The sequence below is a fragment of the Anthonomus grandis genome, chromosome 8 (assembly GCF_022605725.1).
Source record: "Anthonomus grandis grandis chromosome 8, icAntGran1.3, whole genome shotgun sequence".
NCBI classification, from domain to species: Eukaryota; Metazoa; Arthropoda; class Insecta; order Coleoptera; family Curculionidae; genus Anthonomus; species Anthonomus grandis.
This window is the reverse complement of record NC_065553.1, coordinates 26,434,724-26,460,180: the sequence shown is the minus strand read 5'-3', so window position 1 is coordinate 26,460,180 and position 25,457 is coordinate 26,434,724. Positions and strand designations below refer to the sequence as shown.

General features: G+C 32.3%; 2 protein-coding genes across 3 annotated transcripts in view; one reads left to right on the top strand and one right to left on the bottom strand.

Moving 5' to 3' along the window:
• The window catches only part of LOC126739393 (laminin subunit alpha), a 328,515-nt gene that overhangs the window by 86,430 nt on the left and 216,628 nt on the right, over positions 1-25,457 (bottom strand). The gene's annotated exons all lie outside the window — the stretch shown is intronic.
• Positions 36-24,212, top strand: LOC126739395 (RNA exonuclease 1 homolog). 2 transcript variants are annotated; one of them, XM_050445061.1, is made up of 9 exons: positions 36-1,523; positions 1,587-1,816; positions 7,190-7,540; positions 7,593-7,775; positions 11,973-12,160; positions 14,798-15,055; positions 15,229-15,419; positions 15,476-15,723; positions 23,887-24,212. In XM_050445061.1, exons 1-9 carry the CDS (start codon positions 140-142, stop codon positions 24,181-24,183), a joined length of 3,330 nt encoding a protein of 1,109 aa, XP_050301018.1. In that variant the 5' UTR covers positions 36-139; the 3' UTR covers positions 24,184-24,212. The 2 variants fall into 2 exon arrangements, with proteins under 2 accessions (XP_050301018.1, XP_050301017.1); XM_050445060.1 differs by having other exon boundaries at positions 36-1,535.

Sequence of the window (25,457 nt, the reverse complement as noted above, 5' to 3'; positions counted from 1 at the left end):
TGTTCATCCGTCATCCTTCAAACGAACCCGACTGACAGTTTAGGTTATGTCAGTTGTGATTTAAGTTTGTGTTTTGGTTTTTCTTGAAGAAAAAATTCAATTTTCTAAGGAAAAAATGAAAATAAAATAAAGAATAATCATGCTTCCGACCAAAGGCTACTTCCAGGATATCGAGTGCCCGTTTTACAATACGACTTGCGGCCGTCCGTATTGCCATTTCAGACATAAAAGGAAGCCAAATGAAATTATCGAAGAACCCAGCCAGGAAATCGCTACAAATACGGTTCCAACGTATAAACCGACCCCCAAAAGTGAACTGGCGAGTATTCACAGCCAGAGGAGCCATATACCGATCAGTTATGTACCAGATTTATCTTATAAAAGAGAAAGAACCATCCGGCCTATTAAGATTGACAAGCCTACCTATAAACCTACTCCCCTAAGCATTTTAAGTTCTGCCACTCAAGTTGAGGCCTCTGAAAGTGAACTTCAAGATGCTACTATTAAAAATATTCAAGAAAACATTGCTAGTAATGTATATGACCCTCAGAAAAGTGAGATAAACTTTGAGGCATTAAACAATGAGTTTGAGGCCATCGACAACATTATAGAGAGTGAACATAAAGAGCCACAAAACAGTAACCAAGAAGAACATTTGCCTGAGGTAAATAGTGAAATTACAAAGGAGCAGGTCGAGCCTAGTCCGTTGCAGCCAGAAGTAAAAGATGTGAAGAAGACTAAGAGTGAATTATTTGAATCTGTAAAGCATGACAAAACCAGTAAGTCTGAAGACCTATTTGATGCATTAAAAAAAGACAAATCAGTTGAAATAAAAAAAGAAGCTGTGGAGTTGAAAGAGAAATCTGATAAAAGTGATAAAAAGGAATCCAAAAAAGACTCAAAAAGGAGTGATAAAAACCATAAAGATAGTAAAAGTTCTAGTAAAAGTAAACACAGCTCATCATCAAAAGAAAAGAGTACCAAAGACAAAGAATCTAAAAGCAGGAAAGAAAGTGAGGAAAAAAGAAGTGAAAGATCATCTTCAAGCCATCATAAAAGCAAAGAGAGAGACAAGCATCAAAAAGAGGACAAAAAGGACAGCTCTAAGTCCCAGAGCATTTCTAAGGATAAAGAAAAACACAAGTCAAAAGACAAGAAGAGGAGCAAAACAAGGAGTGAAAGCACCAATAATTCTGAAACTGAGTCAAGCTCCACAGACCATAGTCCTGAAAGGCATAGAAAAGAGAAGAAAAAAACAAGTAGTTCCAAGTCATCTCATATTAGTAGTAGTAATAATAATAAACAAAAAATTAGAGATAGGAGCAAAGAAAAATCTAAAAAGAAATCCTCAAGGAAGTCGAAGAGTAGGTCAAGATCTAGAAGTAAAAGCAAAGAGAAGCATAAACATCGGAGTAGTAGGACAAAGCATGAAGATAGCAAAAGCAAGAACAAAGAAAAAGAGAGGAAAAGCAAGGATAGAGAGAGCAAGTCAAAATCTAGTAGTTCAAAAGAAGTCCATGAAAGTACTAAAAAAGGTATGTGAATTTTCTCTGTCAAATTATTTTCATAGAATATATTTATTTCAGATAAAGAAACACCATTGGTTGCCTCAAAACAAGATAATTTGGATAATAATGATGTATTAATAATGGACTCGGAAGATGTATTACCAGAGGATATTGATTTTGATTTGGAAGATGAAGATGAAACTTTAAAGGAATGTTATAGGATATTCACCGAATATAAACCTGAACCTATAAAGAAACCTGATCAGTCAATGGCTGAAAGCAGAGACGAGAACATTTGTGAATATGTGGTGAGTAAATTTGAAAAGTAAAATTGCATGTTAAGAATTTAATGCAAATGAAAAGATGGTTGTTCATATTGCAAACAAATAAGTAATTTTATTTATTATTATTAAATACATTTTATGATGTCTAGGTATTGTCATTTAGAAAATTCTTATGGGGTGACATTACTTATGATAAATATAAATATTTAAGCAGACTTTAGGATCAAACAAGGAGATAAGATAAATTTAATTATCTTCTAGAGGAGAGGATTTTTGAATTTTTTTTTGGTATTTTCTCTAACTTTATCCTTTTATGTTTAAGCATTATATTGATCTCCATTAGGGAAAGTAGGTATATTTTTAGGAAAATCAGAAATATTGATATGTAGCTTGGAGATAACAGACTTGTAAGATTATTGCTATTAGGTGATTTAATCATACATTTTTTAAACAAACAAGATAAGCACACTGAGTGTCTAGAAACTCTTTTTACATCAATGAATCTCCAGAATCAGCTGTGTAACTTATTTCACAGAATAATCTTGATCAGCGCAATATCTATAGCAAAACTGTTATTGCTGAGATATCTAACCCTGAGGAGGTTCTTGATTATGGGGATTTTAGTGTATAACCAAGGTCTAGTGCAAGATTAGGTAGACTATATGCTAAGGAAAATTTTAAAGAATTTAATTTAAAATGTAATCTCACCAAATAGCATGTCCTTGATGTGGAAAGCTCCATAGAGGTATTTCATCAAAAATTATGAAATTATTTAATATGGCTTTTCCTTTTATAAAAATTACGGAGTAAAAAAGGAAGCCATGGTATACAAGGGGTCTTGGAGTGTAGAAAAATATGTGATCTTTAAATTATATTCGAAAACTTTTATATAAATAATCAAAATATTTTAATAATTGCAGAAGAATTCACAGAGCCTTAGTTTCAATGGCAAAGAAAATTTACTTTCAAGAAAGAATTTAAAAAATCACATAATAGGACTAGGGAGTTGTGGAGAATCATAAATGCCTTGAGACTTAAGGCTGTTTGTAATTTTTCTCAGGTTTCAAAGAGATTTAAATACTGATAATTTAAATTCAGTTTACTGTACTATAGCTGATGACTTCTCAAAAAGTATACCACCAGCTGAAAATACCTTGAAATATTTGTCACATGTGAGTGTACCTGAATTTTTGTTTCTTGTTCCCACTGACATTTTAAAAATTAGGGAGATTTTTTCTAAAATTAAGAAAATAATTAAAACTAGTCTAGGTTAGCATAAAATATCCTTGCATATTTTTTTGGCCCTTCCTACAGAGGTGTTATTAGAAAAGCTGTCATTATGCCTATTTACAAGGGTGTAGATTCAAATGACTTAAATGATCAAATTTCTGTCCCATTGCGCTTTTTTCTACACTAGCAAAAGCTTTTAAAAGACTTTATACCTCTCTTTATACTTAAGTATAAGCAGTTTGGATTTTGGCAGGGTGGTAGAACCGGGGAAGCGATTTTCGCATGTCTTCGTGTGCTCTATGATTGTATGATTGTTTTTTGATTTTTTGTCGAAGCCTTCGACTACGTAAATCACGAAGAACTGCTGGGGAAGTTAAGCAAATACATTTTCAGGAGTGTTTGGAGTAGTTTTTAATAATGAAGTATCAAGGACTTGTCTGTCAATATTTCTCTCTTTTTCTCTCTCCATCCTGTGGTCTAATGCATTCAAAAGTCAGGAATTAAAAAAAGGATTCTTCCAGGCAAGTTGTACTCTCTAGTCTCTCTCTCTCAGATTATTAAATGCACTCAACTGCCTAAAAAAAATTAAAAATACTTCCAGGAAGTTATGTTGGAGGTTTTTAATCTCGCTGTCCCTCTCTAAGAGTGTTAAATACACTCAAGTGCTTGGAATAGTAAAAAAAATGTCAAGCAGTTGAGTTGAAAATTATTACTCTCTTCTTTCTCTCTCTCTGTCATGTGATCAAATGCACTCAAGTGCCTGGAATAAAAAAAATATATTCTAGGCAATTGAGTTGTTCCCCGGAGTTCAGTTTTGGTCCCACTGTGTTTTTTTTAATGTGGAGTAACTACCCCAAATTTTAATTGGAAGTTCACTCTATTTGCAGACGATACAACTATCTTATAGCATGATGCAGATCTGTCTCAATTAAGTAAAAAAATAACTGCCGTATCTTCTTCACAAAGTAAAAACCTGCTGTGACTCAAATTTGTTAAATTTTAATGTCTCTAAGACCAATATTATTAGTTTCAAATGTTCCATTAATAATAATCTTATTGCAACTTAACAGTTTAATAAGTTTTTGGGTTTAACTATTGATAATACTTTAAAATTTGGGAAACACATCTCCCGTTTTGCAATAAGGTTTCGCCTTTCTATTATGCTCTTAAAGTGATAGCAAATAATTTGGATTTTGCAATAGGTAGCTAAAAATACATATTGTGCGCTAGTTGAGCCGCACCTTCGGTTCTCACTATCTTTTTAATAGCTTGTTTGTTTTTCAGAAGAGAGCAGTTCGCTAAGGTCTGCTAGTGAGTCACGTCATCCTTTATTTACTTAATGTAAAATTTTAACTTTGTGCGTCTCTTTTTTTGGTAAACAGTAACACTTATTTAAGCTCGAGAGACACTATACGACTTGCCAAGTCTGTTTACTTAGGTTGCCTATTTTGCACTCTAGACTTGTTAAGAATTCATATTTTGTATTTGAAGGTGGAAAACTTTTTATCCATTTACCCTTAAACATAAGAGAACTGAAGTGCACAAAAAAAAAGAAAGCAGCAAAGGCACCTTTGGTAAATAAGAGATTTTATAAGTGAGGATATTCTAACTAGAGGAATTTTATGCAGATAATTTGATCTGATGCTCCTTTTTAATGTTTCTATTTCTTTTTAATCTTCGACTTTGACTTTGAAGCAATTGGGAAAAGTGGAATTGAAAGTGGGACCGGTACAAAGAACTACGTAATTTTACAGTTTCTGTACTGAGATCCGAAAAAAAGGCCTATCTCAATTTTATTTCTAGACAAAAAAACATAAAAAAAAACATGGTCAGCACTAAGATCGTTAAATGTCCTAAGCTCAAGTGATAGCAAGTTATCACCTAATTTAACAGATCCAAACTTAATAAACCAGCATTTTTCTCAATTTTTTAACAACAGATCTAACGACTGTGATGAAACTATAGAATTTTACGAAAACAACAAATTCAGCGCATCGAAAAAATTTAAGCTTTCCATGTGTTCTATAGAAGATGTTCATAAAATTATTCAAAACATGAAAGCTACTGCTTGTGGCACAGATAAAATCACATCATCTATGTTAAAATATTGCAGTCCATTTATTGATCCTTACATAACTAATATTATTAACAGTTGCATAGAACAAAATTATTTTCCTCAAAGTTGGAAAACTGCAATAGGAATACCTTTACCAAAATCAAAAAAGCCAGAGACCTTCAATGACTTATGCATTATAGCAATTTTACCTGCCATTTCGAATATAATGGAGAAAATTTTATACAGCCAGATGTACTCATATTTAAATGATAATGGTATGATCTCAGAATTGCAAAACGGGTTTCGTAAGGGGTATTCCACATCCTCCGCCTTGGCTGTGGTAACTGATGATATAATTGAGGCACTGGATCATGGACTTGAAAGTATTCTTATACTATTAGATTACTCCAAGGCATTTGACACTATAAATCATCGACTCTTGTTGGCAAAGCTAAGATATTACGGTTTTGACATCGACTCACTGTCACTCATCGCATCATACTTCTCTAAGAGGTCACAAAAAGTGTTTGTTAATGGTGTGTACTCGGAGTCTAGTGCCATACTATCAGGAGTACCTCAGGGCTCTATCCTTGGCCCCCTTTTCTTTATTATTTACACTTCTGAACTTATAAGCTCTCTTCATGTCGGAAAGATACAAGCTTTTGCTGACGATACCCAGTTGTACTATCACTTCTCTTCAAAAGACTTTGTTACTTGTAACGAAACTATCAATCATGAACTAAACAACCTAAAAGATCTCTCTAAAAAACATGGCCTTCAACTAAATCCATCAAAATCAAAACTTATGCTGTTTGGCAAAAGAAATCAAAACGAATATTTAAAAAATAATATTAAAATCAAAATAGATGACCAAATATTACCATTTTGTAATTCTGCTCGTAATCTAGGTGTTATACTTGATTGTCGGCTTAATTTCTCCGATCATATTAAGTTACTTCTACAAAGGTCATTTACATCCCTTAAGCAACTATATTCCAATAGAAACCTTTTAGGTACCAAGTTAATGGCAATGTTATGTGAAACTCTTGTACTTTCCCACTTTAACTATGCTGATTTTATTTATGGCCCTTGTCTTCGTCAAGCGGAACAATATCATATTCAAAAGGTGCAGAATACATGTATTCGTCTAATTTTTAATTTAAGAAAGTCAGATCACGTATCACATAAAATTAATGAGTTGAACTGGTTAAATATGTCAAATCGTAGAACTCAACATTTGGGTCTTTTTATGCATGGTTTAATTACTAATTCAAAATTCATATCTAAATCTCTAAAAAATAAATTTAAAACCAATTTGAGCGTCCATGATATAAATACCAGAAATAAATTTAAATATATTATTCCTCCACATAATACAAGAACATACAAGAAGTCTTTTACTTATAATGCGATTAAAACATGTAATTCCTTGCCAAACAATGATTTACTACTTTATAATTTTACTAAGTTTAAGTCAGGATTTAGGTTGTATTTGTTTAGAGAACAGTTGAGCTCCTATTTTTTAACTCACTAGTATGGTGTACTCCAGAGGTAACATGATGGTTGTTTAAGATTGCATACAAAGGTATTTGTTTGTGTACAGTCTTGTTTTGGTGCAGGTTGTGAGTTTTATATCTCGTATTTTTTTGGTGTGAACAATTGTTTCTTTATAATATTTCATCTTTATATTATTTTTCTTATTATTATTATGTATGATTACCGAAATTTATTTATTATTTATTAGGGTTAAGTTTGAGTAGCCTTAGGCTAGACTTCGCCTTTTTTTTCCATTTGTAATATTTGTCAATCTATTGTTTTTTTTTTGAATAAAAGACGATTATTATTATTATTATTATTATTATTATTATTATTATTATTATTAAACATGCTTAGCCGAGCCACAACGAATTCATTTAAAATCCTTAAAAAACTCTTTAAGCTCTCACAAACACTAAAAATTAGATAAAACTGTTTAAATTAAACAAAGGGTTTTTATGCATTTTTATATACGGGGCTATTTTTTTATATTTGTACCTATTCATAAGATCAAACAAAAGTTGATTGGTTTCGCCTTGATTATCTTGTGAACTGTAAAATATTTTTTTACCTAGCCCACCCAAATAAAAAAACGGACAGCTCATGCAGGCGCCGAATTGTCCACCAACTACAACAAACTTCCGGCACCAGCACCGCCAAAACCCGTTCTTCTCCCCGGTCAGATATTAACAAACCGCTACAAAATCGCCAAATTGATCCAAGCAAAAAACGAACAAGAAAGCATCATAAACGAAATTAAAACGATCACTCAAACCGCTAAAAGACCCGCGACAAGTTTACTTGAGGCCGCCCGAATGCATAAGATAAAGAGGTTACAGAAGGCAAAGGAGTTGGAGAAGCCTAAGAATAATATTGTGGATGATATTTTAAATGGGGTTCATAAGCCTAGTGCCCCACCAATAAAGGTATAGTGGTAATATCTGTTTTTTAATGTGTGTGTTCATATAACGGTTTCAGGTGCAATCAAAGAAAATTGCCGCGGTGCCTAATGTGGCCCTAATAGAAAAGGCTAAGGAGAGAATTTCTTTAGTTAAAAGGCAAAGGGAAGAGAATGTTAAGACTATAGCACACACTACTAAAGGTAGTAGAGTTGCTCACGTTCCCGAATATACTCTGGATGAGATTCCCGATGTTTTACAAGTAAGTTTGTTAAATCTTTTCATCCAAGGAATATGTTTTGTCACAATATTAAAAGACCACCTTATATATCCGATATTTTGATCTATATGTACAGGGTGTTTCACTAAGCGTGGATCACGGCTGTATCTCCGCAACTGTCAATCATTTGGTTTTTTTTTGGCATAACAAAAATGGCCATAGTGAATTATTTTTAAGTTTAAAATTTGGCCACTATTTTCCATTATTCTCAAAGAGTGCGTGATTTTCTAAGTAACCCAGGTCGCTGGATTGGAAGGGTAGTTTGTTCCCATGGCCACCTAGATCTCCCGATCTAACGGTGTTAGACTATTACTTATGGGGACTAATTAAGAACACTGGGTGCAAAACACGGCCCCCAACAGGAGAAGATATGATAGAGCGTATTCAAAATGCTATAAATTTCATTCCTCAAGAGAAAATTGGAACAGATTTTACCGGTTGTAGGGAAAAAATTGAGAACCAGTGGCGGCTCGTGGTAAAAATTTTAGGGTATTCTAAAAAACTGAATTATTTTTATACTCGTATATTACTTATATTTCACCTACTACCTATTTTTTATAAATTAAGTCTATTCTTCATTCTTTCCTGGTGGCAAACTTTGTTATACCTTTTTCATTAAAATTGTTAATTTTAGAGATAAACTTTTTTTCAATAGATAGCATGGAAAGTGCTGTTAAACGATCTTCGGTCATTGAATTTCTAAGAAATGTTTTGACTCTTTTTAATGTTGAAAAACATCTCTCCGCCTCTGATGTCGTGATGGGAGTAGTTACCACAATTTCCAATAACTTTTTTGTCTCCTTCAACGTATCTCCTAGATTGTTGGTTACTAAAAATTTTAGAAGAGGTAGTGCGCCATTTAATGTCCTGCAATCATTTCTTGAATATAGAACAGATAGTTCAGTTCGTAAACGTTCTTTATCAAGCATGGGATAAAAGGTACATACGGAAGTGAGCTTATCTTCAGGAAATTTGCCACAATATTCTCCAAAACATTCAGAAAAGAAAAGTGATGCAACTACTAGATGTTCTTTAAATTGAAATCTATCTTTTGCGCAATTTATAATAATATCACAAACTTCTAAAGCAGAAATCCGGTGATCAAATTGGCTATTATTTGGGCGTTTTCGTTTGTTTTCTAGTGGCCCATCGCTAATTATATTTGTTGCCTCACTAATAATGTTATCAATATTATTTCGAACTTGAATGATACTGCGTTCAACATTTTCAACAGCGTTTCTTACTAGAGTAGGTTCGATTTTTCTTTGTTGTAATTGATTGAATAGGATATCTACGTGGGGCATTACATGATGGAAAAAAGTCAGCCAAAAATTGAAAATAGGATCATTCAGTGCACGCCGAATAAAAGCGGCCGGACTACAAACTGTGTTATTGGAAAATTGATCTTCTATTTCATGCATACAATCAATGAGAGAGGCTTTATTTTCATACACAACATTAATGGTTCGTATATTAAAATTCCATCGGGTGTTAGAGCCATGAGGGATTCTTTTGTTCACAATTTTATTCAATACTTCTACTCGTTGTGGTGAATTATTCAAAAATCCCGGAATGTCTTGTAAATTTCCAAAAAATACACGTACTTGCCTATTTGCAGAAGCAGCTTTAGACATAATCAAGTTTAACTGGTGGGCATAGCAGTGTACATAGTGAGCAAAAAGACATTTTTTTTTATTAATGCTTGAACGCCTGCAGTGTGGCCATTCATCACTGCTGCTCCATCGTAGCTTTGGGCAATCAGTTTGTTGGGTGAATTTGGAATTAAAGGCTCAATAACAGTTAGAATTGCTTTACTAAGTGTTTCTGCATCACATTTTTCAGGAATTAAGTAGTTCCAAAATCGTTCAGTTGGTTCACCATCGCAAACATATCTAAAAATAACAACCATTTGAGACTTTGCAGCAACGTCCGTTGTTTTATCCGCCATGATTGCCAGAAATGGCGAATGATTAATTTCTTTAATTATTTGTTCATGACAGACTTCAAGCATACACTGTAATAAATCATTCTGTATTTCTTTGGAGGTGCCTTTAAATACGGAAGAATTCTTTAGATGATCACTTAGAGTTGCGTCTAATTCAGCAGAAAAGTTGATCAACCCACGAAATATCCCCGGATTCTCAGAAATATCACTTTCGTCATGTCCCCGAAGAGCCAGTTCAAATGCTCCACCAAATTTAATACAATTTATAATTTTTGATAAAATGTATCTATTTTTTGAGACATTTTTATTATGTTTTTGTATATTTAACTAATATGCAGAATCTAATTGTGTCATTATAAACTCCTGGACAAAATTATCGCACAGCTTGATTTTTAGAGATTTTTTTTTAATAAAGATAAAAAAATAAGCAAACTTATAAGCATTGTTAACTATGCATTATTAATTAACAAAAACAATTATATTCTATTTAACAAAACGAGATTTAAGTAACTAAATTCAATACAAGGAAAAGCATCGATTTTCACTAACTTCAATTTTGATACAAAAATAAAACAATAGACCTATAATGAATTCTTAATAACGTGTACCACCTCTAGCTGCAATGACCGCTTGAAGTCTTCGCAGCATTCCTCGTATCAAATTATGAAAACTTTCCTGCGGATGTATTCTCACTCCTCACGAGCAGCATGTTCCATGATAAAGCATAAACGTGGTTTTTGTCCAGTTCTGCTTTTTATACGAGAAAAGATATTATAACTGTTTTAACTGATATTTATTTTTATTTAAATTTTCTTGACAAAATAATTAGTGGTGCGATAATTTTGTCCAGGAGTTTATTAGTTGATCCTTATAACGCCAATTCCATACAATTATGAAGATGGCTTTTAGAGTTTTCATGCCTTTTTATTTTTAAACTCAAATGTTCTAGATCGGTGATCCCTATTTCCGTCCAAGCTTTATCGCCACCAAAAAGTAGGCAGGGAAAACAGTATAAATAATTCTTTTTGTTACAGCCACAAATCCATTCATTTTTTAAATAAATGTCTTTATTAAATTTACGCGTATGATTTTTTCCTCTACTTACACCAGCTTTTTCAATAATAATGTCTGGCAATGGTCTACCTTTTGCTTTTAACTCAAGTTTTTCTTCATAAGAATGTTGAGACAATCTCTTCACATTAATTAAATTAAACACCAATTTCATAGTTAATAAATAATGATATTATTATTGTCCATTCAACAAAAAACAAAATCCGTACACGAACAAAATACAAAATCACACACACCGCAAAAACTGCCAAGTCGCGAAAAAAAATCCCGATCTCAAGTCTCAAATTGCATTTTCCGCCTAGAGTTGGAATAAATGCAGCGAATTATCGGGTTATTTCACCATTCCGATAGACACGGGGGTGGCGGAGAACAGCGCGGATTAGATTATGATGCTTAAAATGAATTATCTCTTTTTTATTATACTAACTTCAGAATTTTGAGAAATTTTGGTATTTTTACATTATTTGGATCAGTCCAATGTCTAGATAAACTGTGAAGGGAGTTGCCAAATAATGAATTAATTACTGCCAAGTGACATACCTATGGTATTAAGCGTCAAAGATTCTTATTTCGGTAATAACTCGAAAAGTAAAAAAGGTAGCTGACTGTGGTTTCCAGGTTTTTTCTAGTAAATTTAATTTACTTCTCGATTCTGCTCTCGATCAAAACTGTACCGTGCTATTTAAATTTTCATGGAAAAATCAAAGTAACAGGTTTTAATTCAAATGACGCCTCCTAGCAAAAGTACTTACATTTCACTTTTAAACAAGCCTAAATCGAACAAAATCGGATAAATCTTTTAAAACTTATAGTCATTAAAATAATCAAAATTTCACTACCTTCCCCTACTTCATGAAGGTCGGTACGCCAGTCTTTGACCAAAATTATGGAAAAATTTCCAACGTTTTTAATTATGTAAAAAAAAGGCACCTTTAGCAGACATTTGCGGGAGAAAATTAGAATCGAATTATTGACGTTGTAACTGCGCCCTCTAGTGGCCAAATTTCGAACTTAAAAATAATTTTCAGCGTTGTAACGTCAAAAAAATGTTCCAATAATGTCAGGTTGACAGTTCTCGAGGTATAGCCGGAGGGTGTTTCACTAGCCGCGATTAGTGAAACACCGTGTATAAATTCTAAGAAATCCTAACATTTCAATTACAGGCCGATAAATCGAAACTTCCAGTAAACGTCAGGACAAGATTCTTAACGATGATCGCTGAAGAATGTGCGAAATTGTATGCCTCAAAGGACGATGCTTATAATAGGGCGCTAAACGAGGAATTTAGCTGTTACGAAAAGTGCAAAGTCCTGGCCACTTATCGAAATTCCGCTATGTTAGCGGTTAATAGGTAAGAATCGATATTCGAACATATATTTTATATTTCCAAAAAAGCGTAAACGAAAAAATACATTAAAAAATTTCTCATAAGACAATACATCGGTAGGAGATTATAACATTTTGTCTTTATAAATTTAATTTTAATTTGTTCAAAATATTTATTAGGAAACGTAAGTCAAAAACATCTTGTCGGACTTGCATTGTCTTATTTATTTAATGTAACACGACGTTTCGGTTGGTAAGTATCTCCAACCGTTATCAAGTGTAAACTGGTTAAGTGTAAACCGTTATCAGTTTACACTTGATAATGGTTGGAGATACTTACCAACCGAAACGTCGTGTTACATTAAATAAATAAGACAATGCAAGTCCGACAAGATGTTTTCACTGTACCATTGTCTACCACCTTCAAAAACCGAAACGTAAGTCAATGGACAAAAAATTATCAACATAAGTAAATTAGTAAAGAGCGATTTAAGCAATTAATTAATTTGAAGGTTCAATTAAAATTGATTAAAAGTGCCAATAAGTAGTCAATGAATAAACGTGAGTATAAAAATATATTTGAAAAGTTAAGGCATTAATTTGAATTAATTAAAAACTGTGAAGATAGTTAATTAATAAAACTGTACTGAAAGTGTCAATGCAAATTGGTAATCAGTATCAAAAGATAACATTTAAATAATTAACTAATTCAAGAATTTAATTCAAATTAATTTTAAAGTTCAATAAACAAAAATTATAACCAAAGTGATTTTAAGAAAGAAAAAATATTTTTAAAAACTCTTACGAAATTGATTAAAAATTGTAATGAACTTAATTACAAATATCAAAAATTTCAAAGTAATGAATTCAACAATTTAGTTCAATTTAATTAATTGACTCAAGAATTCATTTTTTTTTTTGTTTGCTTTATTCAAATTAATTTCAATTGTTCTTTATAGGCATTTTTAGACTCCCTGATTTCCTTAGGTAATACATTGTATGCTTTGCGATTTGTTTTTACTTTTTTTAACTACAACACCTGCATCAGGTGTTAGACTTTAATATTCTGCAGGATTAAACCTCAATAAAAAAGTCATTAATTAAATTAAGTTTTAAATTATTTAAGTTTTTTAATTTAATTAAGTTAAATTAAACCGAGAGATTTTAAATTTAAAAAAAAAGTTAATTCAAAAGTGAACGCAATTAAATTAAATATTTAAAAATATAGCAATTTATAAATGTAAGGATATGGTTTTAATTAAATAAGAAAATATTAATAATTAAAAAAATATTAACTAAAAGAGTGGCAAGTGCAACATTCAAAAGATGTATTAGTTATATTTCAATTAAATAAAAACAATTATTGAATCGGTGAATTAGTCCAAAAAGTCAAGGTAAATCAATTAAGATAATAAAAATTATTAAGTACAAAACGTTAATTAATCCAAAGAGTTGTAATTAATTTAGAGTCAATATTAAAATTGAAGACTTATTTATTTCGAGGATTCAACTGAAATTAATTAAAAAAGTTTATAATAAAAAGGCGATTGAATTTTGAAATTAAATTGAATAATTAATTAATTTAAGGATCAATATAAATTAATTAAGAGTATCAATAAATAGTTTAGGATTTTGTTTTGATAAAAACGTAAAACATTAGCAGTAGTAGTAGGCATTAATTTGAATTAATTAAAAACTGTGAAGATAGTTACTTAATAAAACGGTACTGAAAGTGTCAATGCAAATTGGTAATCAGTATCAAAAGATAACATTTAAATAATTAATTCGAGAGTTGAATTCAAATTAATTGTATAGTCGTTGTCTCTTACGAAGTCGATTAAAAATTTAAATTAATGACTTTAATTAAAAATTGAAGGAGTTAATGCAAATTAATTAAAAATGTCAAAAATTTCAAAGTAACGAATTCAACAATCTAGTTTAATTTATTTAACTAATTGAAGGATTCAACTTTAAATAATTAAAAGATGTATTAAGCAAAAAGTTATTGATTTAATTAATGAATAAAAACAGCAAAAATATAAATTTTAATTAATTAATCCCGTAAATTAATACCCGTAAAACAAGTAAGAAAGTCATCAATACAATATCTAAAAAATATTAATTTAGGAAGTCACATATTAATTAAACAAGTCAATAATTGAAAATTGAGAAGGTCAATAATTCAAGTAACAGTTAATGTCCAAAGAAATAAATTTGTTTAATATTAACACCACTTAGAATATTCTTAGGATCTTCACATTCAGAGCTAAAGGTTTTGAGGACATTCGTGAGAGAGTATTTTATGTACATTAAAACTGTGAATACTCCAGAAACCTATAAGTCACAGGAAAGTCGGTTTACATTGAAAATATGGCTTCTTCTGTAATAAATTAGTATTTTAGTTCACCTAAATTTGTATATAAAAAATCACTCTTCATCAGTTAAGAATCATTATTCAAAAAATGAACCTTCGCTGTCCGTTAAGTCCGCAGTAAAACCGACAAGCAACTGATAATAATTTTTACTACAATTAAGCCATTATTTTGAAAAATGTTTAAATTGCACAAAGCATTGTCGTACCAAAATATGATAACTTATAAAATTGATTTTATATGTAAAGGCGACCTAACCATATTTCAAATTTCCTAAACCCATTTTTTAGACTTCGCAAGGAGGTACAGGAGAGAGACGCAAAGGGCCTAGGGCGCCTGTTAAGCGGCGAAAGTAGTTTAAACAAGAAGGAGAACGAGTTCGAGGGAAAGACTTTTTATAATAACGTGAAAAGGTGGATTTTAACGGATGAGGAGCTTGATATCCACGGGTATCCGCGCGAAAGCTCCGAAAGGGGGGTGGCCATTATCAATAACAGGACTGAAATTGATTTTTCTATTGTTGATGAGAATCAAAGGAAATGCAGCAGGTACGTTTTATAGTTCAAATAAATAGTAGTGGGACATTTTTTACATTTTCTCTTGTATATGGAAAACGAACGGTTATTTGGTAATGCTGTAAACGCAGCTTTATTGGTCACAAAAATGGGCATTAAAAATCATGTAATATCGATCGATTTGAACTTTTCTCCTGGTCTATTAGATGTGGCAAATTATATCAAGTGGACGACGACGGATGGCCATTATACGATGAAGAATGCATGTATCACCCCATGAAAAAACGCACGATAAGACGCGAACAAGTATATCTCTGCTGTAAAAGTAGCGAGGAAACTGGTTGTGCCATGAGCGACACTCACGTGTTCGATGGGCTTCCTAAACATTTACTTGAAGGTACTATATTTATATGCTTTACTATTAAATATAAATTTTTTATTAAATTTTTACAGGTTATCAAACGACTTTTCCTCCCGAATCCGATGACGACCCGCGAAGTACTCAGGTATACGCTTTGGATTGTGAAATGTGTTACACGACCAAGGGATTGGAATTAACGCGAGTTACCGTGGTTGACACCGAATGTAAGACTGTATACGAGAGCCTAGTAAAGCCTTTGAATCCTATTATTGACTATAATACTCGGTTTTCCGGGATAACCAAAGACCAAATGGACAGAACTGGGACTAACATATTACAGGTAAGATATGCCAGTGCAACTATATTAAGCATAATTGTAAAAGTCTGCCAAAATAAGGACGTAAACATTTTAGCTACGCATTTTGTTTTAAATTGTTTTTATCATTGACTTTTGTCTTAAAGACCCTAATTTTGTATCAAACATTTTTCCAAGTTAATTTGGGTATTTGGCTTAATTGTCCTAAATTTCTAATTGACGATGAAATGAGCATAAAAATTATTAGAGCCCAAAAAATTAATATAAATTTAGTTAAAATAAATGTTTTATTTGGTGCTAGTCTAGTCAAGCAGTGGCGTGCAGTGGATGTTTCAGCAGGGTAGGCAAAAAGACAAAAGATTCCGTAAAAAAGCGCAATAAAAGCGAACATTTTTTGGGGCTTTCCCGTCTCAAATGTTTATTTTAACCTCCAAATTTATTATTTATTGTTTATTATATAATTTTTTCCTAACCTATAGCTACATCTAAATGTTTTTTAACAATAAAATGAAAATACTAAAAATATAAGTAGATATCTTTTTATTTTTTTAACTTTTTAATACAAATATTAACATTATTTATAGATTAGGTCAATTCTACGATCCTTTTTTTAAAAAAACATCAATGACATCGTTATAAAAGTTTGAATTTCGTTTAATGTCTTGCAAAAGTTCATTTTCCAAAGAAATTACGGCCAAATTAGTTAATTTTTCCTGTCCTTGAGTGTTTCTTAAATAAGTATGTATTCTTTTCAGCCCAGAAAATGATCTTTCTGCCGATGCACTACTAGCAGGAATTGTTAAAATTAATTTTCCCAAAATCATTAATTGCGGAAACACATGACATAATTTTTGTTCATGACAATATCTTATAATTTCGTACGCATTCGGTTTGGAAAACTCGGAGGAAGAATATAAACAAACTAATTCGTTTTTTAAACGATCAATTAAAATGCAATAAGATATCATCGAAAAGATTGAAATGAGTTAGTGTGTAAAAGTTTTAAAAAATGTAACTGGCGGATCTCCTTATATCTGTCAATTATTTCGTTTTTAATGTTGTCAATTATTTCTCGAAATATTCTTTTATAGTGCATTTTTAAATTATCTATGTTTAGAATTTTTCTAGACTCTCCACAAAATTTAACAATTTTTTTGTAAATAACATCATTCTTTTTGTAAAAGTTTTCGACATAATCGGTAAATTCATCTATTTTTTTACACAATAGCCCACGTCTCCAATTTTCGACTGTAAAATATTATATAAGATGTCAGTTTGTCCAAATATTGCATTAAATATTTCCAAAAAGAAGTTAAATTCAAAATCATGTTTTAATGCTGATTCATATGTTCTTGCTGCAGAAATACAATCACCATCTCAGTATGCTAATTTATCCATTATCTCACAAAAAATATTAATTAAATTCTCACGCTCCGTGTATATAACATTAACCGTTCGGGAATTATAAACCCATCTTGTTTGCACAACTCGCGGCAATTTTTTCGAACAAAACTCGTTATATAAATCTGACCTTTTGGTGCTTGTGTGAAAAATGAAGCTAACTTTTTTATCGTGCCAAAAAAGTGTTTGGTTTCAACAACCCGTTCACACGATTTTGACAAGACCAGATTTAAAATATGCGCAGAGCACCATACGTACAAAGCATCTGTACAAGTTTCGCGCAATTTTTTTTGAACGCCATTTTTCTTCGAAGAGAGTACTGCAGCGCCATCATAAGTTTGAGCTATAAGCTTGTCAGAATACTTGTAGTCTTTTAGTAAATCCAGTACAATTTCAGTTAGTTTTTCTGCATTTCTATTTCCCGAAACATCAAATAATCCGATAAACCGATCAACGACTTCATTATTTTTATTAAAATATCTTAAAATAGCACATAATTGTTCTTTACCACTGACATCAGGAGTTTCGTCTATCATTATTGCTACGAATTTCGTTTGCAAAATTTCAGCTCGAACAGTTTTTAAAATGACTGTTGATATACTCAAAATAAGATCGTTTTGGATCCTATTTGACAGTCCACTAAATACAGGTCTGTTTTCTTTTTCGGTAACTGATTGCACGTGATCCGCTAAAAGGCCGTCATAATAACATAACACATTCTATAAAATTACCTCTGTTTACAGAGTCTACAGACTCAAAATGTCCGTGAAACGGCAATTCCTGCATAGCCAAATAACACGTAATATCTATTAATCGCCGCATTACATTACGATTTCTATCCACCCTTGCATTGTGCCTTTCAATTTCTTCTCGAAATTGACGAGACAGGGCTGTTTCAATCCGAGTTCCACCAAAGCTATGCAGAGAAAGCGCGCTGTTTAAGTGATTAGTCGACTGGTCATGTTTTTTTGCTGCATTTGAAAAATTGCTTAAATCGATGTACCCAGTTTTATTCCAAACATTTTTTTCCTTTCCAAACAGTAAACAGGGCCAACAATAGATTTTGTTTTTATGGAGACAACCGCAGAGCCACTTATAATTATCATACATTTTTTGATTAAAATACCGAACAGACTTCTTTTGTTGTTGCTTAATTGTTAATTCAGGGGTAGGCCTACCAATGTTTATAACAGTTTGCTTCTCTGTAAATGTCATGCGAATAAAGGGGGAGGGCCCTGTAATAAGTTTCTCTAAGCAGTTAACTGTTTCATCACACTCACAATGGTACTCCATCTCTTCACTTTAAAGTTTAATACTTAAATGTCAATAAAAATAAATATATTATTTCACTGCATTATAATCACCATAAAAAACATGAAAAACATCAGCAAATCAACACATCATTGCTACTATTGCGACGCGTGCTAAATCTCATACACAAGAAACCAAACATTTAATTTTAAAATAAATCACCGGCATTTCTTGCCAGATTGTGCCAGAAAATGATGAAGCCATTCGGTCGAATATAATAACATAAATGAGAAAATCAATGCATAATATTATAATATATCCGAATAACGACGCGCGTTGGCAACGGCGCCTTTATTAGCTTTTTACAGCAGTCCATCCGTCGGCGTTCGCGATGAAAACACGCGATGCGTTTTCCTTGCATAAGAATGTTATGATAACTCGAAATGCATGCCTTGGCTCTCTTATGGTGTGCGTTTTAGGGATTGCTTTAATGCGCAGCGGGCCCGCCGGATCATTTTCTTAGCATTATTTTGTGTAATACGTATCGTATGGGAACGCAAATAGTTGATATTTTATTTAGGGCTGGTTAATAATTTTAACTGTAGTTTAAATTTATGATATTATTTATTACATTTTAAGTTATTAATAAAGTTATATTAATTAAGTTATTTTTTATAAATAGGAACTAAAGGGAAAATATATAAAAAGTATATTGAGTGTAAAAAATGTTAGGGTAGGCAATGCATTTGTGCGTTTATAGAGTGCACGCCACTGTAGTCAAGTAAATAAGTATGACTAGTATGCCTCCAATTATGGTTAAAAAGATAATGTACCTAAATCAATAATTAAAATAAAATATTCTTGAGTGCTAAATGTCCTTGAGTTTGTGCTAAAAGTACACTTCCAAGATACAATGGTTGATTTATGAGTGATAAAAAATATGGAATTTAAGATTAAACAAAAAGTTGTGATAATAGAAAATAGTTACTAAACTTATAATAAAAATTTCTCTTTTCCTGGAGTTATAAGAGAAAAATCTTATTTCTGGTTTACAACACCAGTATTTTTGTTTTTGAAGGTGGTAGACAATGATACAGTGAAAACATCTTGTCGGACTTGCATTATCTTATTTATTTAATGTAACACGACGTTTCGGTTGGTAAGTATCTCCAACCGTTATCAAGTGTAAACTGGTTACTGGAACTAATAATCAGTTTACACTTGATAACGGTTGGAGATACTTACCAACCGAAACGTCGTGTTACATTAAATAAATAAGACAATGCAAGTCCGACAAGATGTTTTCACCAGTATTTTTATTAAATTATTAAAACAATGCTAATAATTTATACCTATTTTTTGATTTTATTATCCTTTTCAGGTATTTTTAATTTTGTGATAAAAAATAACCATTTTCATTTGAGTAGTGAAAAAATAGTCCATACTTGCAGTGGAATCGTAGATTAAGGTAAAATGAAAATTTTACAGCCTCTCTCCACTTGTTTATTAAACATTATACAGTTTTTTTTATTTTCCTACATGTTTCGGACACAGTGGTGTCCATCACGGGATACTAAAAATAAATAGTTTCGAACAAAGCAACAAAAAGACACAGAGAAAACTTAAAATTAATATAAGACACACATACAAAAGTTTAAAATTGGTATAAGTTATACACACCAGGATTTGAGTCTATGTCAAAAAACCCTTTATTTTTTTTTTTTAATTTTATTTATTTACACTCTATTGTTGACAAGGATGAAAAGAGACGTTCAATAATTGGACCGAATGGTATGCTAAAGAAAATACTAAACTCAAACTTAGATGATATCTACAGTCAGTCAAAATGAAACTCGTACACCTAAGGTTTCTTTTACATTCTGTACAAATAACGTGCAAAATATTTCCAACTATATATATCTGCAATCAGCATAAAATGTTAAAGTTGTTGAGCAAAAATATTTGCAAAGAATGCATGCTGAGCATAAAAAAGTATAAGAGATAGGAAAATGTTATGGTCAAAATGAAACCCGTACATCATTATTTACTTTACAATAACATTAATATTATTTATAGTTAGCATTTGGTATTAAGAGCATCTGTTACTTTTAACACTCCTGTGTAATTTTTAATTGAGTTTAATTATTTTTTTGTCCTTCTTTTACCATATGGGGCGTCAGCGTGGACAAACAAGCGTTGTCGAACGCAAATTAATTATACAACATTGGAAAGATGGAAAATCATTGCGACAAATTTCCAAAATGGTTTGTAGGCCGCACTCTACCGTGCAAGGAGTTGTGGATCGTTATAAAAGTGAAAATAGAATATCAAATAAAGTAAGGAAAAGCCCTCGAAAAATGTTTAATTCGTACGACGAACGTTGGATCCTCAGGAAAGTTGCGGAAAACCCGGAAATATCTGCACCGAAGTTGGCAAAAGAAATTGAGAAATATTTACGAAAATCAGTTAATCCTCAGTCAGAAATTTTCTAAAAAAAAATAATATTCATAGTAGAGAGGCTCGAAGAAAACCTTGGATCAGTAAGGTAAATAAAATCAAGAGGTTAAGCTTTGCTGAAGAACACAGAGACAAAGATTTTTTATTTTGGAAGGACGTAATTTTTACAGATAAGAGTAAATTTTGTATTTTCGGATCAGATGGACAACAACGGGTGTGGAGAAAGCCCAATGAATCTCTCAAAGAACAAAATCTACGAGCCACAGTAAAGCACGGAGGTGGTTCAGTCATGGTCTGGGGGCGTATGTCAGCTGCAGGTCCTGGAACTCTACATTTTATAGAGGGTATACTGGATTAGAACATGTATTTGGACATACTTAAGCAGAATTTAAAGGCAAGCGCCCGAAAATTCCGAATTGAAAAAAAATTTAAATTCTACCAGGACAATGATCCAAAGCATAAGGTACAGAAAGTAAAGAATTGGTTGCTCCATAACTGTCCAAAAGTACTTGAAACTCGACCGCAAAGTCCAGATATTAATGTCATTGAAAACTTATGGTCACATTTGAAAGTTGCTATAAGAAACCATGAAATTTTAAACAAAGAGCAATTAAACGTAGTGATTCAAGAAGAATGGTCTAAAATATCACCCGAATATTGTGAAAAACTGGTGCGATCAATGCCCAATCGTTTGGCAGATGTTATAAAAAATAAAGGACTACCAACAAAATATTAATCTCTTTTTTATGTTTTTTTCCTGTATATTTTTAATGGTGTACGAGTTTCATTTTAAGTTGTAAAATCGAATGTAAATTTAATTTTCTCATTTTTCTTAAAACTTCTTTTTGTGAAAAATATATTTTTACTTTTATTTTGTCTTTAAAAGGCCATCTAAAAATTCCATTTTAAAGGACCAGTTTTCTAAAATGTATATATATTTTTTTTTATGTGAGTAAAAAATATATTTTTGTAAACAAATAAATAAAATGTAAGGAGTGTACGAGTTTCATTTTGACTGACTGTATGTTGAGAAGTACTAAAAGGGCCAGGGTACCTGATGGTGTGTTACAAAACTTTTTTGGTGAAAGTAAGAGGAAAGAAGAAGGTTCGTGGAGAATATATTAAATGGCGCTGTTAACATAGTGGTACCAATCACTAGTTGTAAAGAAAAGCAATGGCTTAGTACCATATAAAAAGAATGACAATTTTAGAAAAAACCAATTTTTGTTTAAATTTTTTACCCCATAACTTCAACCCCTTATCGGGGGCGACATTCACCCTTATTTTTTAAAAGGGAAGGGACCTATTGTGATACATCTTTTGAAAGGGTATTCAATTTTCGTTACAATAGCGCTTTGTTTTTTAAATTTGAGCTGCCGATTCCAGAGAAATCTAATTTAATTTTCTTGATTAGTACTTACGCATCATCCTATTAAATGTTGAAAATGCCGTTTACCTCGATATATATATAGTACAGTAACTGTTTAAAGTGTTCCCGGACATTGTGAAGAATATCGGGTGTTATTAGTTGGCATTCATGAATGATGCGGTTCCGTAAATCTTCTAAGGATTCAGGTTGGGTGGCATAAATTTTCGATTTCAGATGTCCCCTCAAAAAGAAATCAAGAGGAAATTAATCGGGTGATCTCGCGGGCCATTCGATAGCCCCCTTCTCCCAATCTATCTACCAAGAAACGTTTCATCCAGAAACTGCCGTACTGGTTATGCATAATGAGGAGGAGCTTTGTCTTGCTGAAATATTGCATTTTTTTTTCATGGTAGCGTTGGTCGTTTTCCATAATTTCAATCAATGCTAGGTTAACGTCATTTTTCAAAAGGTCTAAGTACGTATCTCCATTTAAATTTCCCGGTAAGAAAGATGGTCCAATGTGATCACCGAAAATACCAACCCAAACCTTTAATTTTTGAGGGTGTTGAGTCATGGTAGATCCTTGGCTTCATGTCGCACCAGTACCGACAATTATGATGATTGACGGTGCCATTGAGAAAAAATGAACGTGAATGAAACATGTTTCGGAGAAGCAAACATTTAAAAGATACTTGGAATTATTTGAAATTAGTTCGGACATTATTTCACAAAACTGTAGACGGCGGTCGTTATCATCTTCACTTAATTCTTGAAGAAGTTGAATTTTATGTGGGGGCCATTTATTATGTTTTAGAATTCTCTGTACAGTGGTCCGCGAGACTCCCGTTACATGAGAAAGTTTTCTGGTACTTAATGTAGGGTTTATATGAACTTCACCGAGAAAACTGCCTCATTTCTCACTGGATTTTAAATATTCCGTTTTTTATTTGCTACCGAACCAGTTTCCCGAAATTTTGCCACTAACTATAGGATCTAACCTAGTATTGCACATTGATTATTTATAAAGAATAATTCAATAATTTCCACTCTCTCCGCAATAGAATAAACCATTTTTGTGGGGGCAAACTAGAATCAACAATTTTTTTTTTGTTTCTTGGCTTATTGTTGATTCTAGTTTGCCCACAATAACACCTACAATTTAACCCATGTTAAAAATAAACCATTTTTATCGAATGGAAAGAAAAGCACAGAAATAACTAATTCACATCAACTTGTTTGCTAAAGCTAAAGTCAGATTGTTGAATGATTTTTGATAGTTTAAAAAAAAAATTTACTCACACCTAAAATATCCAGTAAAATGTTTAGAATTTAATTTCTTGCCGCCAAGGGTTTAATGTTAAGGGGTTGAAAGTATTAAAAAAAATTTTCGCCTTAAAATCAAAAAAGGCCCAAAACCTTGCTAGGCTGTTTTCGATGGGCCACCCTGTATAAAATTTAGTTGCTCTACTGCTTAAAAGAATATGGCCTCATAATATTAACAAAAACATTCCGATGTCCAAAGTCCATTATGGTATTGAATATGTTTATGTAATTTTTTTTTAAGTTACACTACATATGGGCGATAGCGTATATAACATTTCTACTAAATTTACTTTTTCTAGCTCTTTTTGCTGAAATTTTTCACACAATTGACACCCCGTATATTAAATTTCAGGCGTTTATTTTACTTATTATAGGAACTTTTTCAGGTACAAGCGAACATTTTACATCTGTGCAACTCGGAAACGATTTTAGTGGGCCACAGTCTGGAAAGTGACATGAAAGCCTTGAAAATCATCCACGGAACGATCGTGGATACGTCGGTCTTGTTTCCGCATAAAATGGGTCTGCCCCATAAAAAGGCGCTCAGAGCGTTGGCGAGCGAATATTTACAGAAAATCATCCAAAACGACGTGAGCGGCCACGACAGCGCCGAGGACGCCATCGCCTGCATGGATCTGATCAAGTGGAAGCTAAAGGAGGAGTTGAAAACTAAAGTTAAGTAAATAAAAAGGCTGTTCGAAAGAAATCAAAAGGGTATTTTTATCGTTTATTTGAATGATTGAGTTTGTTGGCGAAATGCAATAGTTACTAGTGGGTGAATATATTTTTTTTAATAGTACATCGTATATATCGTAATATTGTGTGTAAAGACATTCATACTTTAAACCCGTTTCAGTGGGATTGTTTTTACTGAAAAGTGTCATAATGCAGGGTGACTCTTAAATTATCGTGCGAGAGTCAAACCGCGTCAAATGTGTCGAGGATTTTATACGAAATCGCAGATTTCCGAAATTAATATACAAGATTGTGATTTAATTACAAGAGGATATTTTTTTTTCAAAATATAAGAAAAAAATATAATTAATTAATGAAGAAACAAGTTAGTGTAAGAAAAAGGAAAATGTTTACTTACTTATTATAAACATTATTCAGAACGTATAAACATAGAAAACCGCTTATTGTAAAATCAAAAATACATCATTTATACAGGGTCCGGCAATGAAACTTTCTTTCTTCATAGGTAAAAAATAAAAATACATGTATATCACGCATTTTTTATTTAATTTTTTATTAGCATTAGATAATAACATGGGAAGTTTGAAATCAAGTGGTTTTAAACAAAATATTTAACAAGTGTCTACCATTACTGTCGATACATTGCTGTAGCCGATTTCTGAAGTTTGTGTGGACCCTTTCCAGTATCATTCGGTACGTTGGCTATCTCGTAACGGGTTGCAGGACGGTTGTTATACACTTTTGCTTTGAAAAATAATCACATGGAGCTAGATCTGGCGAGCGCGCGGGCCATGGAATGTAACCTCGGTTGGAGATAAGTCGCACTGGAAATTTTTGTCTCAAAACAGGCATTGAAAGTCGTGATGTATTGGCTGTGGCCCCAACATGTTGGAACCGTACATCGCCTAAGGCCATATTTTCAAGAGCTGGCAGAATGAAATTGTTAATCATTGCCACATAACGCTCAAAGTTTACATTAACTGTGCGATTATCCTCCTCGAAAAAATATGGCCCAATGATCCCCACTCTTGACATCGCAGCCCAAACTGTGACCTTAACCCAGTGAAGAGGCCTTTCATGAATTACTTTGGGATTAATCCCGCTCCAATAGCGCATATTTTGTTTGTAAACACAACCTGTGATGTGAAAATGTGCCACATCACTGAAAAACAACCGCGTCTCGCCTTGTGAATAGTAGGTCTCAACGGCGAAAGCGCGTTGCTCTCTTGCCCAATGCATTTTGGTGACTGACGACGATTAA

Bases quoted from the DNA above. Each gene is read 5' to 3' on its own strand.
- LOC126739395 (XM_050445060.1), top strand. From the start codon at position 140: ATGCTTCCGACCAAAGGCTACTTCCAGGATATCGAGTGCCCGTTTTAC. The intron at 1,536-1,586 runs GTATGTGAATTT...TATTTATTTCAG, and splicing joins CCATGAAAGTACTAAAAAAG to ATAAAGAAACACCATTGGTT. The intron at 7,776-11,972 runs GTAAGTTTGTTA...TTTCAATTACAG, and splicing joins AGATTCCCGATGTTTTACAA to GCCGATAAATCGAAACTTCC.